The sequence below is a fragment of the Centropristis striata genome, chromosome 1, assembly GCF_030273125.1.
Source record: "Centropristis striata isolate RG_2023a ecotype Rhode Island chromosome 1, C.striata_1.0, whole genome shotgun sequence".
Classification (NCBI taxonomy): domain Eukaryota; kingdom Metazoa; phylum Chordata; class Actinopteri; order Perciformes; family Serranidae; genus Centropristis; species Centropristis striata.
Genome location: NC_081517.1, coordinates 32,034,539 through 32,059,303, shown reverse-complemented (window position 1 = coordinate 32,059,303; position 24,765 = coordinate 32,034,539). Strand labels below are relative to the sequence as shown.

At 39.1% G+C, this 24,765-nt stretch overlaps 1 protein-coding gene across 1 annotated transcript in view; it reads left to right on the top strand.

Annotated features, from left to right (window-relative positions):
* Positions 1–24,765, top strand: part of adgrl3.1 (adhesion G protein-coupled receptor L3.1) — a 140,219-nt gene that overhangs the window by 7,821 nt on the left and 107,633 nt on the right. The window contains exons 2-3 of the mRNA XM_059338568.1: positions 4,264–4,346; positions 24,439–24,604. Coding sequence (XP_059194551.1) covers positions 24,445–24,604 — 160 coding nt within the window. The 5' untranslated portion in view covers positions 4,264–4,346; positions 24,439–24,444. The remainder of the gene's footprint in view (positions 1–4,263; positions 4,347–24,438; positions 24,605–24,765) is intronic.

The following is a 24,765-nucleotide window of genomic DNA, read 5'->3' as shown; positions in this document are numbered from 1 at the left end:
CATCATTTGTGCTGTTTTGTTGTTTTCCCCATTGTGTTATCGAGCTGACTAGCCTTGTCTCAAGTGTAAATATAGCACCTTACTCTACCTAAGGTTAAATCCCCATTGACTGGCTGGTGAATAACTGTGTGTGAACACGTTGCTCAAATCTGCTGGGTTACTTTTAGCACATTCAAAAACCGTGACTCTAAAATAAGCAGTGTGGTTCAGTTTCTGAAAGAGGATGTTACAACTCGTTTGAGATAAAAAGCACCATGCCCCTTTGGCATGTATCAGCACCCGTCAATTTGTCCCTGACGTATCTTTCACATTTTGCAATAAAACCATTTTACCACCTCTGTGTTTTTGCAAGGGAGCCTGATAGTGTCACACCAAGACAGATGAGTACCACTCTGGCCTGTGGGCCTGCAGCAATAACTTACGTGGACCATGTGTCTGTTTTCTAACCATGTAAGAAATTGTATGCCTGCTCTCCTGCAGTGTGCTTACGTGTGTTTTGAACCACCTGATTGGTTCTCGCTCAGACACTATGTGTATGATAGATGAGACCGTGTCTATCACATGTATCAGTGAGAGGAGAGTTGGTGAGGGCCTTTATTGTAAAGGGTGCTGAAGCAAGCATTTGATAAATGATATTTGGGATTTTAAAACCAATCTTTGTGTAAAACCAATGTCAGGCAATTACTGTAAGCTATTTTTTATGGGTAGAATGATATATGTTGGTCTTTTTCTTTGTGTGCAAGCGTGTATTGAAAGATCTCATTGTCCAGGGTTAAGTACAGTTGATTACAGTTCACAATCACCGGACGAATCAACCAGTTTTTTTTTTTTTTTCTTGTATCATCATGTGTGCACCTCCCTTCCCTTCCCCACCCCCAGCCCCCCACCCCTCTCTCTCTTTTTCTCCTTCTCTCTTTCAAAGATTTATGTGGGGCACATAGACAAGAGTCTTTAATTTTACGCCTGGGTAGGCCATCTACACTATTGCTCCATATTCTTCATGCTTATATCGAATCTGTCGAAGCCCAGGGGGAGAATTGTGGTTTTAACATGAACGTATAGGGGACTCCACCCTTTAAAAAAAGAGGCATCACATTAGTTCATTTGGAAGTGCCATAAATCTCCACCAACAGCCATCAACACAATTTCTGGTGTGCTATGGCGCAATGTGTTGTTTGAAACATAATTACAAAGGGTTATACATGAAAAACCATGATAAAAGCATACTGTGGAGTCATCCTAATTACATACAGCAGGCTGGTGAGTAATGGGGGTGACATGGGACATCAATACAACCACTGCCGCTCATAATAGAAAACACCATTGTTTTATTGTGAGAAAATGGTCAGCATCTATCATGGGAAATATATATTCATTTTTTTTCTCAGGAAAACATTGTGCCCAGTTTAAAAAATTCTTCCGTTTCCTCATCATGTCCATCCATTGTTGAGTCAGGCTAAGCTACTCGCCGCCCAAAACCCTCTGAGCCAGCGCCCCTCCTTAGCTCTTACAGTCGTGGGAGATATAAGTGTTCAACATTTTCCCATCTAAATCTCTCTGTCTGTTGTTCTCGTCTCCGCTCCACTGCTGGTTGCTCTCAGAGGAGCCCTCTCACCTTCATTTGATCAAAATCTTTTCCTCTTATGAATTCAAACAATGTTAAATCTTAACCCAGCTCTCAAAATGGGAGTCAGCTACTATGGCTGCTGCTGAGAAATGTACTAGTCGTGAGGCAGAAATTTGCCCCATGCAGATGCAGCTGATTGGTATTAAAATATAAAATGTTGACATGGTTAACGACTCTGTTGCAGCAGCAAAAATAAAAGACAAGAAGATGAGAGATGTATCTTTGCCTGTTTTTCCAACATAGTTCAACCTCGCTCAGTTCTATCAATAGAAGACAAGAATATTGTTATAGGCTGATTCTGCAAATCAATAAAAATCTGGCTTACTATGAATATAAAAACATTTTATGTTTATGGGTTTAAGGAGGTCAAGGCAGTGCACTCAAACATATTTGATCTAATAATATAATATATATATATATATATATATATATATATATATATATATATATATATATATATATATATATAGTATATATAGTTTTTCTGTAGGTTGTGGAAGTGCACTAAAGTTACTACATAGTTAATCTTTTTTATTATTACTTTTATATTATTAATATTATTTATTTTGTTTATTTATCATTTTCTTTCATTTTAATTTATGTCTTTTTTCCCTCAGTATAATTGTATTTCAAGAAAATCCACTGCTGTTTTTTTCACTGTAAAATTCATTCAACTGGAAATCGTGACTGTGTAAATTAATCAATCAATTTTGACCAAAAATGATAATGATTATGATTTTTGCCATAATCAAACAGGTTGAGGTTAGGGATAGAGTGTGATATGGTAAACAGAATATATCTTTCTACCAACCCTACTGTCCTTAATGTCAATGCTGTCAGTATATTGTTTAGTATGGAATAAGCCAACATGAATAATATTCATATTCTTAATATTAGTATTAATAGTCACACTGGGCTTATGTGTCTGTAGGCAAAATAAAACATTTGTTTCATCCAGTTGCATTGTTCCAGACTGTTCCCTGGAAAGCTGTTGACATGTTCTTCTCTGACAGCAGAAAAGAGAACAAATTAGGAGTTAATGAAGAATTCCTCCTCTGATGGAACAAAGTGATGCTGCACTGCTGATGTATGCGTGGATTTTGCAATGACTGCATCTTTAATCTTTTCTTTCCCCTTTTCCACTTGTTCACATAAATGACTCCTAATGAAAAATCTCATTCCCTGCCTAGTTCTGCTCCTGCACAAACTTGTTCCTGCACCACCTCGCCTGTGCATCAAAACCTTTCTTTTCCACCTCTCTTCCTCCATTCCCTCATTCATTGATCCCTCCGTTGTTGATCAGCTCCGTGTGAATAATGTATACCGTGTTCTGAGAGGAGCAAGCGAGACATGAATGAAGGTGCTGTAAAGGTGGGGGAGCTTAGCGCCTAACTTATTTCTAGCTAATGCTCCGTTGCCTCGGGCAATTTGCCTGCATTATGGTGCATGCATACACATATCACACTGGGGGTACACACTCTTTCACATGCATACATGCAAACACATGCATGTACACAAACACAGCACAGTGAATCCGTCTTTTGTTGCATTCTCTGCCCACCCAAGCATATGGATATTGCCCATGGCCTCCTGTACTGGCTAATAGACCCAATTACCGCACAGCCCTGCCTGAGAGCTCCACAGAGGTCCAGGCTCTGACACTCTGAATGGATGTGTGAGTGTGTGTATTACAGTATGTTGATGCGTATCTTTTGTGTGCCTGCAAAAATCTTGCTAGGCATGCAGACAAAGAGAATGAGAGAATTCAAGGCCAAACAGATATACTGTGTGCCGCTTCCACTGCCCCATCAGCACGCCCCCCCCCAGTAGAGCAAAAGCACAGTTTGCATGCCAACAGGAGCACACACACAAACTCATGTCCAATGTCAGTCACAATACACACTCACATTGAGGTTGACCCTGGTGAGATGAGGCTGCAAAGTTTACCCTCAAGAGAAGTGGGCTAGGGAGGAGGAGGGCGGGGGTGAAGAGACAGCTGGAGCGAGAGAGGGAGAGAGAGAGAGAGAGAGAGAGAGAGAGAGAGAGAGAGACTCCGAAACAGAGGGGGAATATTGTTAAAAAAGTACATCGTGATGGAAGACAATGGAAGATGCTGAGGGAGATAGGGGAAAGGAGACACATAGAAAAAAAAGATTTAAGAGATATTCTAACTGTGAATAACTGCCACTCTGCATTCTAGTACAGAGCTAACAATTTCCCTTTCTGAAAAGTGTCTCTGGCATTTGGCAGCAAAATGCCACCCATATAAACCAGTTATCGTGGCATGAGAGAGCTTTTTAGCTGTAAACTGCCAGCAAGCACCAAGATAGACCATTATAGACTTTGATACCCTGACACTTAAGAGGGCACACAGACACACAAACACTAAACAAGCAATCACGAGCGGAAGTGGCTTGTGAACTGCCCTGTTCTCATGTTTGAGTGCGTTACGGCTATTCACACAATGTGGAGGGAGCCATTATTCACATAGCACCCCCACATTCACTACATATTATGGCTATCTGTCTCTATTGTGAAAAATGACAGGGGACTTTAGTTGACTGAGCATGAATAACCCACACCCTTCTGTGTTTCTGTCTCTCTCTCTTTGCCTTCCTGTCTCCCGTCCTCTCCAGGACTAGGACGTCCAGGTGCCACTGAGATGTGATTCTCTGGGGAGTTTCATTTCATTTTGACAAAGCAAAGTACACTAGAACAGGTAAGAATATGTGTGGCCCCTGTATGTGTGCATGTAACAGTATCAAACAGTAAACAGTATCTCAGCCCGTGATAATTTTAGACATATTTAACCAGGGATGTTGACTCAGAATGCATTCTTATTTACAGCCGGTTTATTTAGGCCGGGGGGAGAGTCACGCAAATATACACACACCTGGTGTGTTGTTTTTGCCGACTCTACAGTATGTATAATGCTTTTTTAGAACCCAAATATGACCCTGCACTTTCCCCGGAGATCTCCGGGTTCCATCTGTGCCAGGGAGTGCTCTAATTGGCTCGACAAATGTGTCCTCTCAAACTGCTAATCCAATCAGATATGACCCAGTGAGCTTCAGAAAGAGTACAGGACAGCATGTTATACGCAACTACAGAAAGAGTGAATAGAATAGAATAGGTGGTGTAAATACAACGTGTGCTGTTAGTCCCAGAGAGAATAATATGGAGCGCAAAATTAAAACAAACATCAAATTAATTGCAATCATCCTGCTGTTCCTTGAACACATCGACAGGAGTTTAACCACAAACTGAGGCCTTCATCTGCCCATGAAGCCACCCGCTACAACTTATTTACAGTGTATTTACAAGCTGAGCTGGGCCTGTAAAATGTTGAATTTACGAGCTCCTTTTTAATTAGAAATACTGTCTCCTAGAGTTGGGCTGATGAATTGCACATTCAATTTATTGATGATAGAGGAGGGTGCAGTTCTTGGGTATTGACAGCTAGTCAGAGGATCCCGGTTGACATCAGTTTTTCAATGAGAGGAGAAATATGTTGCATCTTTGCTGGAGATAAAACCCAGAGGCCATGTTTTCATGTGAGATCCTCTTGTTAATTGATGGGACCTGCTGAGAGTAATGTGAATGTTGTTTGCTCTCTCTCTGCTTCTTTTTGGTTTGGCTGTTTGCTGTGTAGTTAGCTGAGTTTTATCTATTTAAGTGTCCGACAAATCGCATAAAATATTAAAAGAAATACACAAGGACATGTGTGGGAAGAGTGATTTCAAAATATCAATTGTGGATGTCAAAAGGTCAACTAGTTTGTAGATAGACATACTTTTCAGGAATTTCATTTTTCAAACCAGGTTTTATGAAGGTTGTCACAATATGGTTTATAAATTTTTCTTCTTTGGTGAGTTTTTTTTCTTTTTAATTTAACCTAAGAACCCAAATGTTGGTTTATCCTTCCAAGTTTTTTTGTTGAGTATAAGACAGTAACAATGACATGAATCATAAAAAGCTTTGATAATTTATTTCACACAAGAGAAAATATCTCCCTCTCTTTACATATACAAGTGGCCACAAGCTCACCAATATTGGGAAAAAAGAGCTCTACATGCTATACATATTTAGCTGTGCTATTTATATATAATTATATATTTAGCTAGTTTTCTTTTTTTTTTTAAATAAGAAATGAAGAATAAAGAATAATTTTGTAGTATGAATATTTTTTGGTTATTTTTACTGACAGAAGTTTTAATCGTGCATGATATGTTCAAGGACCATCTCAAAGAAGAAAATCCTACAATAGTTTCTGTTTTTACAGTTTTTGGTGTACATGCCAACATGCCACAACAAAACTGTTGTGTTGTGGGGTTCAGAGAGATACTGATATGACCTTACTGTGTGAATGTGGTGAGTTTCTGTGTCCATTTGAAAGGCACTTCCTGGGCAGTGTGTCACCCAGCAGGCTTTCCTTCCTCGACTCTCATATGACTCCAAATGCTTGCTTTGAAATCTAATTCTATGATATCAACGCAGCATTTTGTCTTTATTTCCCTACAACAATGAGTGAAGAGAAAGAACAACAGGAAAGGGGATATATCATTCTCCACATGGGGGGATGTGTGGAACAGGTGTTTCCCGCTCTGCACGCACAAACGCACAACCTTCATTTGCCACGTTACTAATGAGAGCGCAGATTGAAATACAGTCCGGATCAGTTTCATTGGTTTAACAACAATTACATGTAAAGTGAGTCACACGGCAGTATGGTAAACATATGCATGGGCAGATACTGTGAACAGATAAATGCTCATCTGGATATTGTCTATTCATTCTGAATATAACATAAACATCAACTGAAAAGGTGGGAAGAAAAACCTGCTAAAATGGCAATGAAATGTTTGATTTTCTGAGTATTTGATTAACAGAAGAGATAAGACTCTGGTTCATTTGTGAGGTGATACTTCAGACATTATATAATTGAAATACTTTTAATCAATTAATTAGCATTTTAGCTGGAGCAGCCCTACGCAAATCACACCTGATGTCACACACACGCACACGCACACGCACATGCACGCGCACACACACGCACACACACACACACACACACACACACACACACACACACACACACACACACACACACACACACACACACACACACACACGCACACACACTCCTTTGCCCCCCTGTTGCCACCCCCCATGAATACAGGCTTATTGTCTTATAATGTGACCTTTGCCTTGAGTGGAGAGGCCTTTGTCCTAAGACAATAGAGTCCATATTGTAAACAATGCCAGTCAATGCCGTCCACACAGCTGCCAGAGAATGGGTGCAGATTGTTCAGGGTCCAAGTTGACGGCTCTGAGGCAGGCACTTGTGGCGCATGTGTGTGTGTGTGTTTGTCTGTGCCTGTGTATTTTTGTCTGTAATGTTTGTGTCTGTAAGATGCAAGCCTGTTTTCCAGAATCAGCAGATGGGCCTGTGCAATTAGACTCAGCCTTCTTCCCTTGTGTGCACACATGCACGCGTGCACACAAACAGATACACATAAACCCACGCAGCCACAATCACACACACACACACACACACACACACACAAACACACCCAGGGCTGGGCATGAGGCAGATGTCTCTGAAACACTAGACCTGGAAGATACTGTAATGGAGGAGGACATTTAGAAATGAGTTGCCAGGGTAACCATCATCACCATCGGTTGATCTACCTAAAGTACCTACAATATGTATCCATCAGCTGAGTGATAAAAGAATGTTTATTGACCTTTGCACAAAATACGCCTACTCTCAATGATATTAATGGGGTGGAAAAAATTAACATCTGCCAATAATAATAATGCAATATAATTTAATTGCACTAGGGCTGTCACATGTCGGATTTTTACTATACCATTATCATAGCCAAAAGAAGTTGTGGTAGGAACATTATCGCGGTATCTATAGAAAATGTGAAAATTAAAAGTAATTTTTAACAAAATCTGAACATTAGAGGTTATAGTTGTACCTTAAAATTGGAAACTGAGTGTATAAGTAAGATTAATATTATGTTGATTCTTAGCAAATTTCTGCTGTCAAGATTAAAAATTCCAAACAAACTAACTTGTTAAGACCATATTAGTTGTCAAGTGTGAAGGTGCCAACTTTGTAAATTCGAATATTATTTTGATAATTTAACATGTTAAGATGTTTGCCATATTCGTTATATAGACATGGTGTTTTCAGACACAGTCTTCTATTAATTGTGGTTTAATTTTTTGGAAGAGATTGATTAATAAAGTTTTGAGAAGATAAAACTTTATCTGTCAAGAATAAATCACATTGTCACAATCATTTCATGGAAAGAGGTAAAAAATATTTTATTCTAACTTTATGGGGGACTGTGTATTTTAATAAATTAAAGATATATTCATTAAAAGGTCCAGTGTATAGAATTTAGGGGGCTCTATGGGCAGAAATTGAATATAATAATTATGTTATTATGTTTGATTAGTGTATAACAAGCAGCAACCCCAGGGGCTGAAAAATGAAGCCAATGAGGAAGTGCCAAAAAACTGCAGTCAATCCCCATAGACCCATGTGTTAAAATGTTCAGCTTTACAGCAGAAATAAACATATTTACAGTCTGAACAGAAAAAAAATGTTTTGTTCTCTATTATATTAAGGCTTCAAAGTTATGTATAATTAAGGGTGAAAAAATTAATCAAATCTATTTGCTGTTGAACAGAAAAGTTATCAGCAACTGTTTCAATAACTTGACAATCAGTCATTTTTCCAGCAAAAATGCCAAACATTCTTCCAGAATGGGAAGTCTTTTCATACGTGACAGTAAACTGATAGCGCTTGCTTTCAAACTGTTGGTCTATCTATTCATCCCTTTATCTCTTTATCTTCAAGGGGTATACATCTCTGCTCATAAACAAATAGTAGAATACGACCCGACTTTGTCAGAACACTATATCCACATTTAGCCACACCAGTCATGTATTGACCTGCAGTAACAGATAGGCTCAGAGGAAATAAGCTTGTGACTGAAAGGTCACAGTTTAAAATCTGAGTCGTACAGTAGCTGTGAAAATCCTGGCAGTTTAAATCCCACAACAACTACCATCAGGGCTGTGACCTCTGGGCACTTAACCTTTCGCTGTTCCAGTGGAGCAGCTCAGTGCCCAATAGTGCGAGACTGTGAGGCTGTGGCGCTCAGCTCCCAGGTGTGACTGTGTTAATGTGTGAATATGGTCCGACCTTCCTTCCTCTCAGCTAACTCCCCCTCAGCCATTCATGCAAACATGAATGTGCTCTTTCTCAGTCAATGAGCCACGCTAAATGAGGCTTATGACTTGATGGCGTACGAATGTGTGGCATTTTGGGTTATTATTCCGGCTTTGAATGTTAACGATTTCATTCCTAATTTGGCGCGCTGCATCGCTGACAGTCAGGGAGGATTTTTGGGATCTTAAATTTGCTGTTTATTGTTGAAATCTTACCATGTCTGCTGCCTGGTGGCTGAATATCCTGTTGACTGAGCTAAAGATACCAGCCTGTCCCTCATGCGCTCTTTTTTTCCCCTCCTTGGATCGAGACAGGGCACAGAGGGAGCGACACACACACCTACACACAGACCAAATGAAACACACATGCGCAGTGACGTTAATGCATAAACAAAGACTCACACACACACCTCTTACAAACACAAATACATTGCCACCTAAGTGCAGCGGTCCAACCCCCCACACACTCTCCAAAACACAGACATGCACACCACACACACCACACTTGACAACAGGGAATAGCCCACAGAGATGCTCTTTGTCAACAACTTGGAAAAAAGCAGCTATTTAAGGCCACTGTATTCCTGGAAGGATACGGCATCTTATTTGTGTGAAGAGCCTGTGTGAAGCAAAACAAGTTACGGCATCTACTATCACTCTCTCTTCCCCACTGTGTCTTCTCAAATTTGTGCTGTTCTGCTTATGAAGCGGTTTTAATTGTGTGGAGCAGAGTTCGGTATATTGTGGATGTAGATTTGTAACGGGCTCGGTGTGATGATGAGCAGATGCACTCACAGATGTTTTCCCTCCATGTGTCTGTTTACTAGTTCAATTATCCCTATCGCATACTGTAGAGATTTGTTGTTCTATTTAGGCGCTTCAGCATAGATTCCAGGAAAAACACTAGTTAGTGAAGTATTACAAACTGCTGTTAACTCCATTCTGGCTGGAGCTGAGAACTCAGATGCTGTTTGATGCATTTGCAACATAACATTTATGAAAAGACGTATGACTTGGTCAAAGATGTGCTGCTAAATACTGTTAAGGCATATGTGTGTTGCTATGGCAAAGTTTGTGGGAGGCTGTTGGGCTCAGACTTTTACTTTTCAGTAAATAAATAAATAAGACGATAAAAACAGGGTTTTTTTTCATGCACTGGTGAATTCTGAGATTTTGGGCTATTTTGCTTCCATAACAAGTCTTGTTTCAGGCTGGTGGAAAGAAAACAACAAAAATACACATTTATATATTTATCTTATTATACTGTGTCTGTAGAGTTCTCCTATAGTCACCATCTGTTAGCATTATATAATGCCTCATTTGCTTACTGAAAAATAAAATGTCAGAAAACTTGTAAAACAAAAAAAAGTCCTAATGTATATAATCAACTGGGGAAATTTCAGTGATATGTCTTGTTTAATTTGTTTTTACAAATTTGTAACTTGTGCAAATTTGATCCTATTCAAATGTAGTATGTTGCAAAATGTATGACATTTTATGATAGATTCTTTTTTTTCTCATATGGTGAGACAGAAATGTTCTTCAGTAGCACTTACATACACCAAATTTTCCAGTTTCATTCCTATCTATATTCTGAAGGTTTTTACAAATTAATTTGTTCATCTATCATTCATATCCTGTTTTTTTAAAACATGTTATTGCTAAACACATGGCAACAATGGATTTTGATATTCTTATTTCTTTTATATTCTTTTTATTTATTTTATATATTTTTACATTATCTGTATTTCTTTTACATATTGTATATGATAAAAATAGATATTTAAAATCCCCTCAGTAAATACCTTTTACTCTAAAATGTTAAAGAAATTGAATCAATAATTTTAAACCTGGCTTTATCAAACGTTCAGATTCCTGCTCTGGAGATGTATGCAAGTTAGCACATATTTGATAAGATAATTCTTTATTTGCATATAGGAATATAAAATGTAAAAAACGACAACATTGGAATACAAAAAATAATTGTCTCAATGTCAGTAGGGAAGATGGTAATTCCCTTTTTAATCTGTTCACTGAGTGTCTCTTTTTAAAGAGGATTAAGTGCTGTGAATATGCTCTGTATGCAGCCTGCTGGCCTCCATATGTGAACCCTCACCTTGTGTTTTTGGAACTTGAATCTATCCTGAATTACAATTTTGAAAGGGAATCAATGTTCAAGACTTCTAGCTACAACCCGAATATGAGATCTGAGCAGCATAAGATGAATTTTTGATCAAATGTTTCTCACTTAAACATTAAGCATTGATGAAAAAAGGGTTGTACATAGTAGTCTTGCACACTCGACCTTTCTTATCTTTGGAGTTTGTAACTTCATAGAAATAAAGTTACTATGTTTGGAGTTTGTAATATAAATACAATAAAAAGGCCATTTTAAAATAGATTTGTGCTGTAAAATAGATATATGTGTACAACAGTACTGATCGCCCTTTAGGGATTATTGTAATAGCATTATGGAAAGCAACAAGTACTGTATATGAAGTATGGTATATTACTTGTACATCAGCATCAGACCCAGGAAACGATAAACATTTGGAAAAAATGTATTACAGAACGGAGACACAGTAACATTTGTTGTCCACCCACGGCTCCTTTTGAATTACTGCATTTTCAATGCATCTGGCTGCTCTGGTCTGTTGATTGGAATACATCAACACACCAGGGATATGAAACTGCAATAAGATCCAGACCTCTACAGTGCGTGATTTGAATATGAAATGATTACATTATTGATTTTGGTTATTTGGGTCTCCCGCCCTGAGATGATATTGTGGCAGCGCAATCACCATGGCTGACATTTAGCACTGTGTTTACCTTTGCTGTCTCCATTGATTGCTTCAAAATCACCACCCATACATCCTGCCGGAGCTCATTGTATCATCAGTTTTATGCTATTTCAGAAAAATGATGGATACAGCTTATCAAAAATGCAACAGTTGCGGTCTGTGCCGCTGTAGAAAATAACCACATTGCCTCGGAATCACGGAACAGTGGTTCTTACAGGCGTGCTTTTCAAATACCTCTGAATATCATTATAAAGATAGTAGATGCAATGCATATGGGGGGTGAATAACTCCAAAATAGCTGTTTAGCATATGTTTGATAACACAGGAATGATATTTATAGTTTTCTCCATGAGACTGATGAGGATTTGAACCTCAAGCTCAGCCTCAACCCATCAGGGAACTGTAATAAGTCTTGATTTTTATTTTTCAATGTTCCAGGTACATTTCTTGCTCTGAATCACAACCGATGCACCTCTTCAATCCCAGCCAGCTTTGAAGAAAATCTCTTCTTCAGTTTAGATTTTCGATTTTTGTTTCCCAGGGAGAAGTGAAAATGTAATATCTAACAAAAGTGTTTGCTGACAAATACTCCCATATCTCTGTGGACATCTATCAGGAGACATTATAAGCATATCATCGCTCAGCTGCCAAAGTGACTCAAAAAGATTGTAGTGTTAATGTTACTCCACTTTCTTCACATATCTGTGGAGAGAATCTTTTCTTTTAACGTCCAACAGCACATTTTCCTACGCAGGAGTCAAGGTGACAGAATGCAAATGACTGTACTCTCCTCTAAGGTAGATCTCTCTTTATTTTCAAATGCCATTTTCTCAGCAGTTAGACAATCCAGCGTTAAGTGCCTCCTTTTATATTTATATACCAGTGTTGGTGCTTATGCATTATTAAATTATGAACAGGGCCCAGTAAGCGCCCCCAGAAAGGCCTTTTTGAATAAATATTTCAGGCCCCTGATATACACAGTTCATATCTGCTCTGTAATGCAAGAGGCAAAGGTTTGGTCCTAACATCTTATGCAGAAATTACTTTCTCTCTAACCGAATTAGAGGAAAATTTATTCTGCCTTTTTGAACTTTATTTTGCTGATATGGTGCAAATCTTTGTAAGTTTGTATGTGTGTTTTCTTGGGAGAGTATTGGGATCTATGTGGCATTTAGGAAAGGGGAAAAAAACATCTTAAGAGGAATCCTATTATCTGGGTCTTCAGAAGTCTGTAATACGAAGTGATTTTGAAATGGAGAACAATGAGAGAAGAGGACCTGAAGACTGGCAAACACTTTTAATGTTCTCTACAGAGCGACAGAGGGAGCTGGATTGACAGGGCGGTAGATAGAAAGGACAGAGGAGGCAGCATGAGAGGAAAGACGCAATAAAAAGGAAAAGGCAGCAAGAGGGAAGAACACATAAAAGGCGATAAGTAAACAAGTCTAGATGGGGGATAACAATAGGGGAGGACGATAAATGGATGAAGAGACGAGAACTGAGAAAAATAATTGATAAATTGAAGAAAAAGCTAAAGAAACAGCGGGCTACATTCGAACATTTGAGCGCGCTCTCCCGCTCACCGAGCCCAGCCCTTTTCATTTGTCTGCCTCCTCTTTGATGCAGCATCATTCACTGCTGAGGTGGCTGTTCTCTGTACTGTACAGGACAACTTTCTCCCTCTCTCTCTCTCTCTCTCTCTCTCTCTCTCTCTCTCTCTCTCTCTCTCTTAAACACAATCACGCACACACAAACTTTGCCTCTCTCCACCGCTGGCTTTAAGGCACAGCTTTGACGGATCCATTGTGACAGTACTGGGTTCAGAGCGCAGTGACAGAGAGGAAGAGGGGGAGATGGGCGATGGGGGAGAGAAAAGGGTGGCATGAAGAAGACAGATGAATCAAAGGGAGGAAAACAACAGCCGTGGCAGTGGAATCAACATCACTGCATCTCCAGCTGACATAATTGATTGTATCAGAGGCAGTTTTGTAAACCATTAACTTCCCCCTTATGGGTTACTCAGCTGCACTGACACGCAGAACTGAAAGGCTGCACATGCGTGTGTGGGCATATGTGCCACTGTGTGCTTGGGTGTGTGCCACAGTTGTTGTTTTTTTTGTATTTGTGTATTAATTTCTGCTTTGTTTTTCTTGCTTTGTCATTAGCTGATGATTTTCGCATGAATTCACCTATTCTATCATGGCAAATTAGAGTAACAGCTAGTAATTTGTTACAATGGAATTTGCTTCAAATTATGATAATTTTGTATATTATAGTGTCTTACAAAGGCAAAAAACAGAAACTATAGATATATGTATGTTGAGAAAAAAGAGGACAAAGGTAGTAGATCAAATCAGATACTGTGCTCTATGTTTGGACTAATCTTGGAACTCACTTGATCTGATGTTCTGGGTCTCTGGGGCAACATTTTGGGTTTTTTGGTGTAGCCAACGGATATCCTGACCAAGACTTCCTCTTGTGTGCCAGTCATTGTTTACAGTACGATTAGCTATTTGAAATGCGTGAATAGAGTTAAAAAATTACATCAACAACTGAATTGTTTCACAAGTAGCTAGTTTATTTTAGCATAGCTAATAGTCGAGCTAATAAAAAGCTAAATAGTAAGACGATAGTTAATCGGTTTATTGGCTGAAATTGATTTTTCAGCATATATTCAGAAAATGTGCATATATATCACATATTCAGAAAATGTGCATATATAGCCTACCACACATTCACAAAATGTGCATAAAATGTTTATAGAGATTGTTTACACTGTCTAAAGGGCATTCAATCTAAGCTACTTAGAATTTGTCGCAACATTACTAGCAATAAAAATAATTTAAAATATGAATAATTTATGTTGTATAACAAACCAAATCACTAAAATGATGCAGCAGCAGAAAGATTTACAATGGTTTTAGGTTGGAATAAGTCTGTCCCGCTAGCCTTAACTAACTGTATTAGAGCTGGGCAATATGAAAACATATACAATCAAAATTATTACAAAATGTGCATATATTTTTCTATATATTATTTATTACAATGTTGAAAAACCAGCGGCTGAACTATGTTACTTAAATCATTTGGACAATGCTACTTGAACCATAGGGGCGCTGTTACTGTTAACATGGAGGAGTATGTAGTAGTAGTAGTTATAGGCTTTACCATGTAGTTTCATATGGACTATTTATAATTTAAATAACCAGAAAACATGCTACTTCATGATATATGTATTGTTATAGAGATATCAAATTAACTTTATCAAGAAGGACGATTTTGGCCATATCACACAGCCTCAGCTGGAGCTACTGCAGTTTGCTTTCACTTGGAATTTTCATGTCGTTGTTGCTGTCAAGAAATGAACAGCTCATGTCTGTTTTTTGGCTTGTTAGGGAAGCATAGTTTTGATTTGTGCCATTTAAATTTTATATACATATTTCTCCAGTTCTTGATCTTCTGGTACCGCTATCTGATGCCTGCCGGTTTTGTTTTAGGAATCTTGGAAGTATTTGAGGGTACCGAGGGTACAGGGAGGGAAAAGATAAAGGCCTTAGGTTATTAACTTGCTTTAAGATTCTCATCGGCTCACTCTGATCGCTTTTGGCACTCCCTCTCTCTCCCGCTTCCTCCCTCCATCCTTTCTGTCTCCATCCCTCTGTAACTCCTCCTTTATCCCACCATTCCATCTCTATCATCCTCAGCCTTTTTCCTTCCTGACCTCATCTATGTATCTCCTCCTTTATCTCCTCCCCCCATATCCTTCATCTCCTCTCCTCTCCTCTCCTCTCCTCTCCTCTCCTCTCCTCTCCTCTCCTCTCCCTCCCCTCGCTTCTCCTCTCCTCTCCTCTCCTCGCTCCATTCTCCCTTGCACATCTCCGCCTCAGCCCGTTTTGTCTCATGAGGGAGGGAGGGCGCGTAGAGTTGATTAGACTGGAGCATTAGAAAGTTCAGAGCAGAGCAGAGCAGAACAGAGCGTGGTGTCTAGCCGCCAGGCGGTGAGGAATCAAAACAGCAGTGCCTTACAGATGAGGTCGTCGGCGGTGGATTTTCAGGGTGGTTTTCGGTGCATTGGATTTCTGGGAGCTTCCTCAGAGCAGCCAGAGGCAGCCAGGCGGAAACAGCAGTGGTCCGGTCAAAGCCGGAGCCTCCCTAGACGCAATTTTCTGACGGGCATAGAATGTCTAACATGGAGGGAGAGGATGAGGTGTGCAGCCAAGAGCTTTGAACTATTTTAGTGTGGAAATGATCTTAAAGGGATAGATCTCATTAAAATAAAAAATGTTCAAGAGCGTTTTTCACGCTACATGCAAAGGAGTACAGACAGGCCTTTCTCTGCACTGTCACAGTCCATTATCCCCAATCATAGCGTGTTAAAACAGAATAAATGCTTTGATTAAATCATTTATAAAATATATTTTTAAAAAAGGCACAAATGAGAAATTTAAAACCAACAAACGGGGATTATTAAAATCATCCATTATACAACATATGACGAGACTGCTAAACTGCTGCCCTTCATTTTTCACTGAGGACTTTGAATTGAGACCACAATGACCAAAACATGTCACAGTGATGTGGGGGTGACCTATACCTTTAAGGCTACACTCTGCAGTTCTTTGCTGCGAAGCCACACAAAGGATTTACAACCGGCGCTGTATGAAATAAATTGCCAGCCAGGCCACTTGTCTTCAGGGCACAGTGACAATTGTGCACATTCCTGCACTGAAGCAGCCCCTCACCCAGCTACTCACACACACACACATTCGGGTATGTGTGCATCCTGTGCATGTTAGAAAATAGCCGGTGGGAGCAGCCATACTGCATGTGACTGCACCAGCCAAATGTATGGATTCAAAATGAGAGACGCAAGCTGACATGACTGATTGTCTCGTTGAGTTTTGGTCAGCACAAACATGTGACATTGACTTGTTATTAATTGTGATTTTAATGTGGTCCGAGGGGGCCTGTATGTGACGACCCCCTCCTCCTCTTCCCAAAAACACCCGGGCACATGCAACAGTACGGATACATGTTGTGGCCGACATGTCAAGACATTCATAGCATTGGGAGATGACAGTATGTTTTCCCTGAGCCTCTAGTGGCACCGAGGGGCCACTCGCTGCTCATCAGGATCTTAGGCGTCATCAGCACAGGGCAATTACAAGGGTGGGCCTTCGTTTTGAAAAATCACTCGTTTCAGTGTGTGTATGCATGCTGTATGTGTGTTTCTTTGTTTGCATTGTGCATGCATAGTCTGGCTGTGTGCACATGTTTTCGTGCACGTGGGTGCTTGCGTCTCTCATTATAGGCCACAGGCCAGACTCCCACCAGGTCCTATCCTGATTAGTCATATCTTCAGCTCCTCACTGCCAAATTAGCTACCTGCATTCGTGTGTTTATGTGTTTGTGTCTGTGTCTGTGTGTGTGTGTGTGCATGGCCACTCTAATCAAAATTCTCCCAGCCTAGGAGTCTACCTGCGCTGATGATAATTTGCCACACTTCCCATATACCCACTCACACTCTGTCACCCACACAGCCTCATTCCAACCCTCCCCTTCACACACACACACACACACATACACACACACTCACAGAAATGGTCCATGGTGGTTAAACCTACCCTAGCAAGCCAACTGGAGGTAATTTACCGTAGCTTGGCGGACACATGCCATTTTACTGAACACGTTGCATGGCCCCCTGAGCTTTGTTCCGCTCAGAGTTCTCTCCAACAGAGCAAAGAATGAACAACTGAAGAGACTAAAGAGAGGAAAGAAAAGAACAGGTGAACAAAAACTAAATGAAGAAAAAGTGGCAAGGGGGAAAAAAAGGATGCATAAGCTGCTGAGCAGTTATAGCTTACTGCAAAACAAATTGGTAGGACTAAATGTATATTTATTGGGCTGAGAAAAACAAATGTGAAATAATATCATTTGAATATTGCAGTTTTGTTTTTACAACACACTCTACATTAACACGTTAACAAACCTGACTCCAACTGGCTACCTTCCAGTCACAAGCTTCTTCAACCTTTAAGCTCCATTACCCACAATACAGCAGTGCAAACAGCTCAGGACAGGGTTCTCTCTGCACAATAATGGTAGAGAATAATGTGCAAAGGTCTACTTAGAAGCAAATGTTTGTTGAAATAAATTTTAAGTAGAGTTTTCCAACAACACTTTGTAGGATTTTCTTCATTTATTCACTCACTCACTCACTCACTCACTCACTCACTCACTCACTCACTCACTCACTCAGCTTTATTGTTCAACTCCTGCACACATGGAGCCAAGTATTCATCTTACGAGAATACACCAGTAATAATAAATCTGATTGTATTTGTGTGTATGCATGTCAATATGCATGTAAATATGTATTTGTTTTCTTTATAATTTCGCTTGAAACTGTTTATTTTGCGCCAAAGTTCTTCATTAAACTTAGATGAGAAAACACACAGTACTTTTCAAGTAATTTACAGCACACATGAACAAAAATAGGCTTTACCACGTGATGATTTCATATAGAGTATTCATTAAATGAATAGAAAATAGGGGGTGTAAATTGTCAGTTGCATCACAATACGATATTAGATTGATTCATTGGACAACGATACAATATTTGCCGATATCACAAAATCTGCTCCTGTGCGATTTTGATTAGATTCAGCAACCTGTTATCAATATGAGACGATATAAGATTAAAAAAAATAAGATTTAACCATTTTATTTCTGAGCTCTTCCAGTAAAAATAACATATACATGAAAATAGGCCTTCTGTTTACTATAAAGTGCCACATTGCATTTAAGTGCACGCATTATTTATGTGTTAACTTAAAGAGTCTGTGATGATCTTTAAATTATGAACATAGACCATTCCTAAGATAGGTTCTATCTGTGTGCTCAGTTTACTTCACAAAACAAAACAGGAAGACTGTCAAAATAAAAGCATATGTGCATCCATGTTTGGGCATTACACCCCTACCAGAAAACATGCTATGTAGTATATATATATATATATAAAAAATCTTAAAATTACCTATATTGGGATCACCCAGCCCTAATAGGTTTATAATAGAACATTAGAAGATACATGCATCATGTATTTTAATTGGACAAACGCAAGAAATGCCTCCTCTGATTGTATTTTGTCAACAAATATTCTACCACATAATTTATTCAAATTGAAGGGTTTAGCTAATAATATCTTTTAAACCTGTCACAACTGAGAATCCCATCTTGTTTGCTTCCACTCTAATAAGAGAGAACATGTAAATATCATTACAGATGGAGTAGCTTCTACTAGAATTTGTTCAACATTTTCTTCTCTGTGACTTACACACACACACACACACACACACACACACACACACACACACACACACACACACGTCCACATGGTATAGGCATACACACAGGGTAGACTACTAACGCAGCATGGACACATTTGAGACACTCCGCCTGGAGGCTGAGGGAGTAGGGCATCTGGTATCCTAGTGATAAGCATGTGTGTGTGTGTGTAATCGTGTCAGTGTGTGTGAGGGCGCGTGTGTGTGTGCGTGCATGTGACGTGTGTTGACAAGGTAGCCCAGTCCGGTCAGCACTCATTAGCAAAAGAGAGAATCCCCGAATGAGGAGTGCTGTGACAGGCAGGACTCTCTCTCGTTAGGGGACTGTACACACACACACACACACACACGCATACACACACACACACATACGCACACATAGGGTCAGGCTGCCTCGGTGCACAGAATCAGCCCTACATCAATTAGTTCATGGATGCATGCAATATAGTCTGTAAGTGTAGTGGCCTCGGCAACAGCTCTGTTAATGTTGAGCCTGGAAACGAATATTCTGGGCAGGAAAATATAGAAACAAGTCACTTTTTAGAGAACAGATCTTTTTTAGAGTGGTATAATAGCTTCTTGCTGGGAAATAATTAACTCTATTTGATAAGATCAAACCACTATAAACAAATATTGTTTGTCACAGATGTGAATTTTATAAACTTTAGTGGTAAAATAGATTGAAGGGAACAAAAATGTGCCTTTATTATTCTGGAATCATTACCAGGCATCTAAGGAGCTGCTATAACTGGGGCAGAGATGGATGGAAACAGCAGGTAAAGGACTTTGATCCGGAGACGGCTATTTGTTTTGGTCGGCTCCTGCTTATTAGTTGATGTTTTGCTCAGTTTTATGCAGATGCTGCTTATCTGCCAGGGAGGTTCTCTGCTGGGACATAACTAGCTCAGGATGGGAAAAAATATTGAGTTCATTTAAAATATATGGCTCGATTATTTCATCATTTCAACAGTGAGTGAGTTCAGACGGGGCATATGATGTTTGCCGAACCTTATGCGCGAGATGATCTGATGAATACGGCGTGTAAACACATCGCATATGTTCCGATAATAAGCACCATTACTGCCTGTTTATTCATAATATATTAACCAATCAACACATTCAGATAATGGAAGGAAACAGGTTAGAGAGACAGGGCGATGCTTTGGGCCATCACCATTGTCTATGCAGTGTTGATTCAGATGGACCATATTTTTACGTCATTATTGGAGCATATGGTAGTATGCCACCCTGCTGAATTATGAACATAACTTGAGTGATTTGAGCTTAGATTAGTGGTGGACTGCTCGAGGCTGTCACGCAACTCTTGTCTGGTAAAAGCACCGTGAGCATGGTGGGAATGAGAGGGTTAATTAACTGATGGGCGAGATGGTGGCGCAGCATACGGGGTGATGGAATAGCTTTTGAATTATGGAACAGTGGAATGCTGTGGCTGGTGGCGTCCGGCCATATGTCAGTGTGTGCCTCCTGTGTCTAGCTGGGGACAGCTGGTCAGATTGCTCATGTTCAACCGAGTTAGGGACCAATCAATCAAAATGGGGCAGCTTGTTGAGTTGTTTAAGCGGTGGAGAAGAATAAAGTCTATTGTGATTCTATCACTTCAGTGCCATTATGGATTTGTGTTAGCAGATGTGAAACTGCTCTTCACTTTATCAGTTGCACCTCCTGATATTGAGAAAGTTGAACATGTTTGGAAGTGCTGCATTGGAGGTTAGTTTGACAGAAAGCCCGAGGTGATCCGAACTGGCACCTTACCAGCCTTTCTCTTACTTTTACTCCTCTTCCCTCTGTTTTATCGGTTTTGGTTTGTGTAACAAAACAATGCTGCCATTTTGACCAGCACTTTATTGGAAAAATAGATATGAGTAAATATAGAGATGGGCCTGGTTAAATAGAAGTCACATAAAAATAAAGATGTGCAGCATCACCGTGATATTTCTCACCTTCACAGGTCAGTAGTGTTATACTGACAAACTCATGAAAAGAAATGGGAGATAAAATGTGTTTTTCTTGCTCTCAGCTGATTGGAAGCCTTTACAGACATATGAAATGGAAATTAGGGCTCTCACAATTATCACATTTTCAATACATGATTATCATGAGCAATAGAATTCACTATAACAATATTATTGTGATATCTATAGAATTTTGGGGGAAAAACAATGCTGTCAGTCAAATCTATCTTTAACTTTTTTGTGCATAGTTAAACTCAAAACATGAGTGTAGGGAGGTGGAGAGAACAGCCAGATGAACTCACTAATATAATACTAGCCCTTACAGGACTAGACAGTAACAACTGCCATTGGCAACTATTTTGAGAAATGTAGTGGCAACCAATTCTTGGCATTTGGTTGCCATCAGTAGCAACTACTTTATTTATTTATTTTTATAAAATAAAGGGGCAACAGTAAAATGAATCTCCAAAATAAACACAATTTTATTATTTGCTTGGTTAGTAATATTTAAATATTGCTGAGGAACCTTTAAAGAACATGGCAATAGTTGCACAAGTGGTGTTTTGAACATAATGAACTGAGGGCGGACACATTAAGTAATAACACATAAGATTCAAATTCTGTAAAGTATCAGATAAAACAGAATTAGAACAAATAATAAAAACTACAGAGAATTTTGTTTGGTTAGTTTTAGCTTTTATTAAACTGATGTATTATTAAGCCAACCATTTTATAAGTGAGTTTAGAGCGCAGCTTTACAAGTAGATACATTATGCATTATAATTATGTTAATTATTAACATTATATCAATATTTCATTTTTTTAACATCATAGTTATCGTCCATACCACTTTATTATGACACCCCTATTGAAAATGTATCCATTTTTTGCCAGTACATCAGAGTTTGTTTTTTTGACTTGGACCAAAATAATTACTTTCCAGTTGATATGAAAATATTTCCCACTATTCAGAGCAAAAAAAAGAAAAGAAATCTAGTAAATAGAATAAATAGACTGGAACTGACTGACTTTAATTTGACTATTTTATGCAGTAAAACAAACAGAATTGACTCCTTAAACAGCCCTGACTTTGCTAAAAATTAATTTCAGCCTGTTTTGGCTTTTTATCGCAATAATGTTAAATGGATTTTCAATTTTAAGGATTTATTTTGACATGCTAAAAAGGAACAGAGTCAATAAAACCCCAGATGACTACACAGCTCTTATCATACTGTTTGTCTCTAGTATGGGTCTGTTCCCTGAGATTCAGATTCTGCAGTGTACATATGCCTCTGGGTATATCCGTCTATCTGTCCTGTCTGCAGCATGAGGCTTTTTGTCATTGTAGATGTTCTGAAGATGCATTATGCATATCTTGTACGTCTCTGGTGGTTATGGAAAGGTCTGCGTCATACTGACAGTTTCTATAAACACGAAAAAAAAAATCTGGTATTCTTATAGCAGTAGTTGTAGCTTTCCAAAAATATCTAAGGGCGAGACTGTGCCAAAGCAGCTATTTGCCTTCGCAGCATGGCATGATGGAGATAGCTGGCTATTGTCTTAGTCTCTGCTGGGCCAAAATGATATGGTCACACTGATCAATAGTCTCTGTTACACATGATGTATTTCCCATGGCTCTGACTGTCAGCTTTACTCCATCTGTCCCTGGCTGTTGCAAATTTCAGCAGTCTTGCTCTCTCAGTTGGACACACACACACACACACACACACACACACACACACACACACACACACCATGGCTGTTTGTTTGGAGCTGTGCATGGGTTCCCTTGAGAACAGCGAACATTTAGGCACAAAACAGGACCCCGTGAACTACTCCTGTGAAAAATGATGTTTACTCAGCATCAACGAGGACAATTGCGTAATAACTGAATGTGTTGTAATGACCCATCTGCAAGTCAGCTATAAAACGCTGTATGATAAAAACACCGTTGTTTACATGGGGATATGTGTAAATATCCTAGTTTTTCATAGTTGAAAAGTGAATTTGAGGTAATTGCCGGCTGATGGAGTGGGCGAGCGAGCAAGTGATTGAACAACGCTGGTCAGCTTAATCAGTGTAGAAAAAAAGGAGGAGAAATGATGCTTACCAGCCTGTCACTGCTATAACTAATCTCAGAGGCCATCCTCTTATTAATTGTTTATCGCTGATAGACCATGAAATGAACAATTAGATTGGAACATCAATACATTTCACACTTTGATGCTGATGTGGAATTCCAAGTGAAGTGAAACCTAACACAGAGAGCAGCATCATTATACAAACATTAAGCATCATTTTATTGAGCCTTTTTATTATTATTTTTTACTACAAGGTCAACATTTAGCATATTGTAGCTTTGCAGTTGCTCTACATATTTGTTGCTCGTTGATTATTTGGCATATAGTTAGCTGACTTTTTACATTTATACAAATGTTCCTGTTCTTGTGAAGTGTTTCATATTAAATATGATCTCAGCTGCACTGGAAATGCATAAAAGCACTCAATTCTCTCAGAAACAGTGTGAGGATAATATGAGATAATTTGAGTCTCTAAAGACAATAAAAAGACGATTTGTGAAAAACTTAATGATGGATGAACTACTTCTCAAACGGATGCCTGTGGAATTAGAAATAGCTCCTCAGCTACTGTCAGTAATGTACTATGTTTATCATCGAGCAGCGTGCATACATCCACGATTAAGGGATCAGTTTGATGGTAATCGGCCTTATCTCATACTTTTCATTGATTGACGTTTCTATATACAGTACACTTATAAATAGTCTCCATAGGAAGGCTATTCACCACCACTGGCACCAAAAATCGAATTTTACTTTTCCTAATATTCTTTATGTTCTACAAAGTTCATATTTTGCGAAGCTGATGACAACCTTTTGAGTTACTATTCTGCTTCATAATCATTCCATGCTGTCTGTATTTCTCTCAGCATCATTTAAGATCATTATTGATTACAGTCTAGTCTACTGTGACATGTCTCCAGGAAGCTGCATTGACCTTAGTAAAGTGCTGTTTGTTAAAGCATCAATCTTCCATAAGTAAATAGAGTAACAGGATGTCAGGGAATTATTTTATGTAGCTGCATAAACTTTGTAAAAACTGTTGTTTTTTCTCAGTAATGATCAGGAAGCTTATCTGTTATTTGAAAGATCATTTTTACAGATTACATTTTAGAAAATGCTGCTGTTTGTTCTCCATTGTAAGTGCTTGGTAAACTGTTAATGTATCTGTGCAATTTTAAGATATAAAATAGATGAACTTGCATCAGCAGCTGAGCGTTTTAGGAGTATAAATACAGCGTGTTATACAGAGCGCATAGACATGTGTAATGTATGTCCATTACACAGACATAAGGCATCTTAACCTGTGTATTTATGACATCCAAGTGAACAAATCCTCTCTGTGTTCCACTTTTGCAGGCTTGTATGGTGTCAGAAACACTGAGCTGTGAGAAAAACAGCTCACCACAAGACCGTCTGGGCTCAGCGGGAAGTACCTCCATATTTACTTCCAGGTCAACGTCAGACGTCATGTGGACCAGATGCCTGCTGTTTGTCTCGACCTTGTTTGCTCCCATTGCCATTGGTAAGACACAGGACCACACACAGAACAGCAGTAAACATACATTTGGGTTAGATCTTGATGAAATTGAAAGAAATTGAAAGAAAAGTTGTGGGCAAGTGACCTTAAAATTGCAATAACTCACTACTATTGGAAAAAGAATTCAGCAAATCTTTTGAATTTAA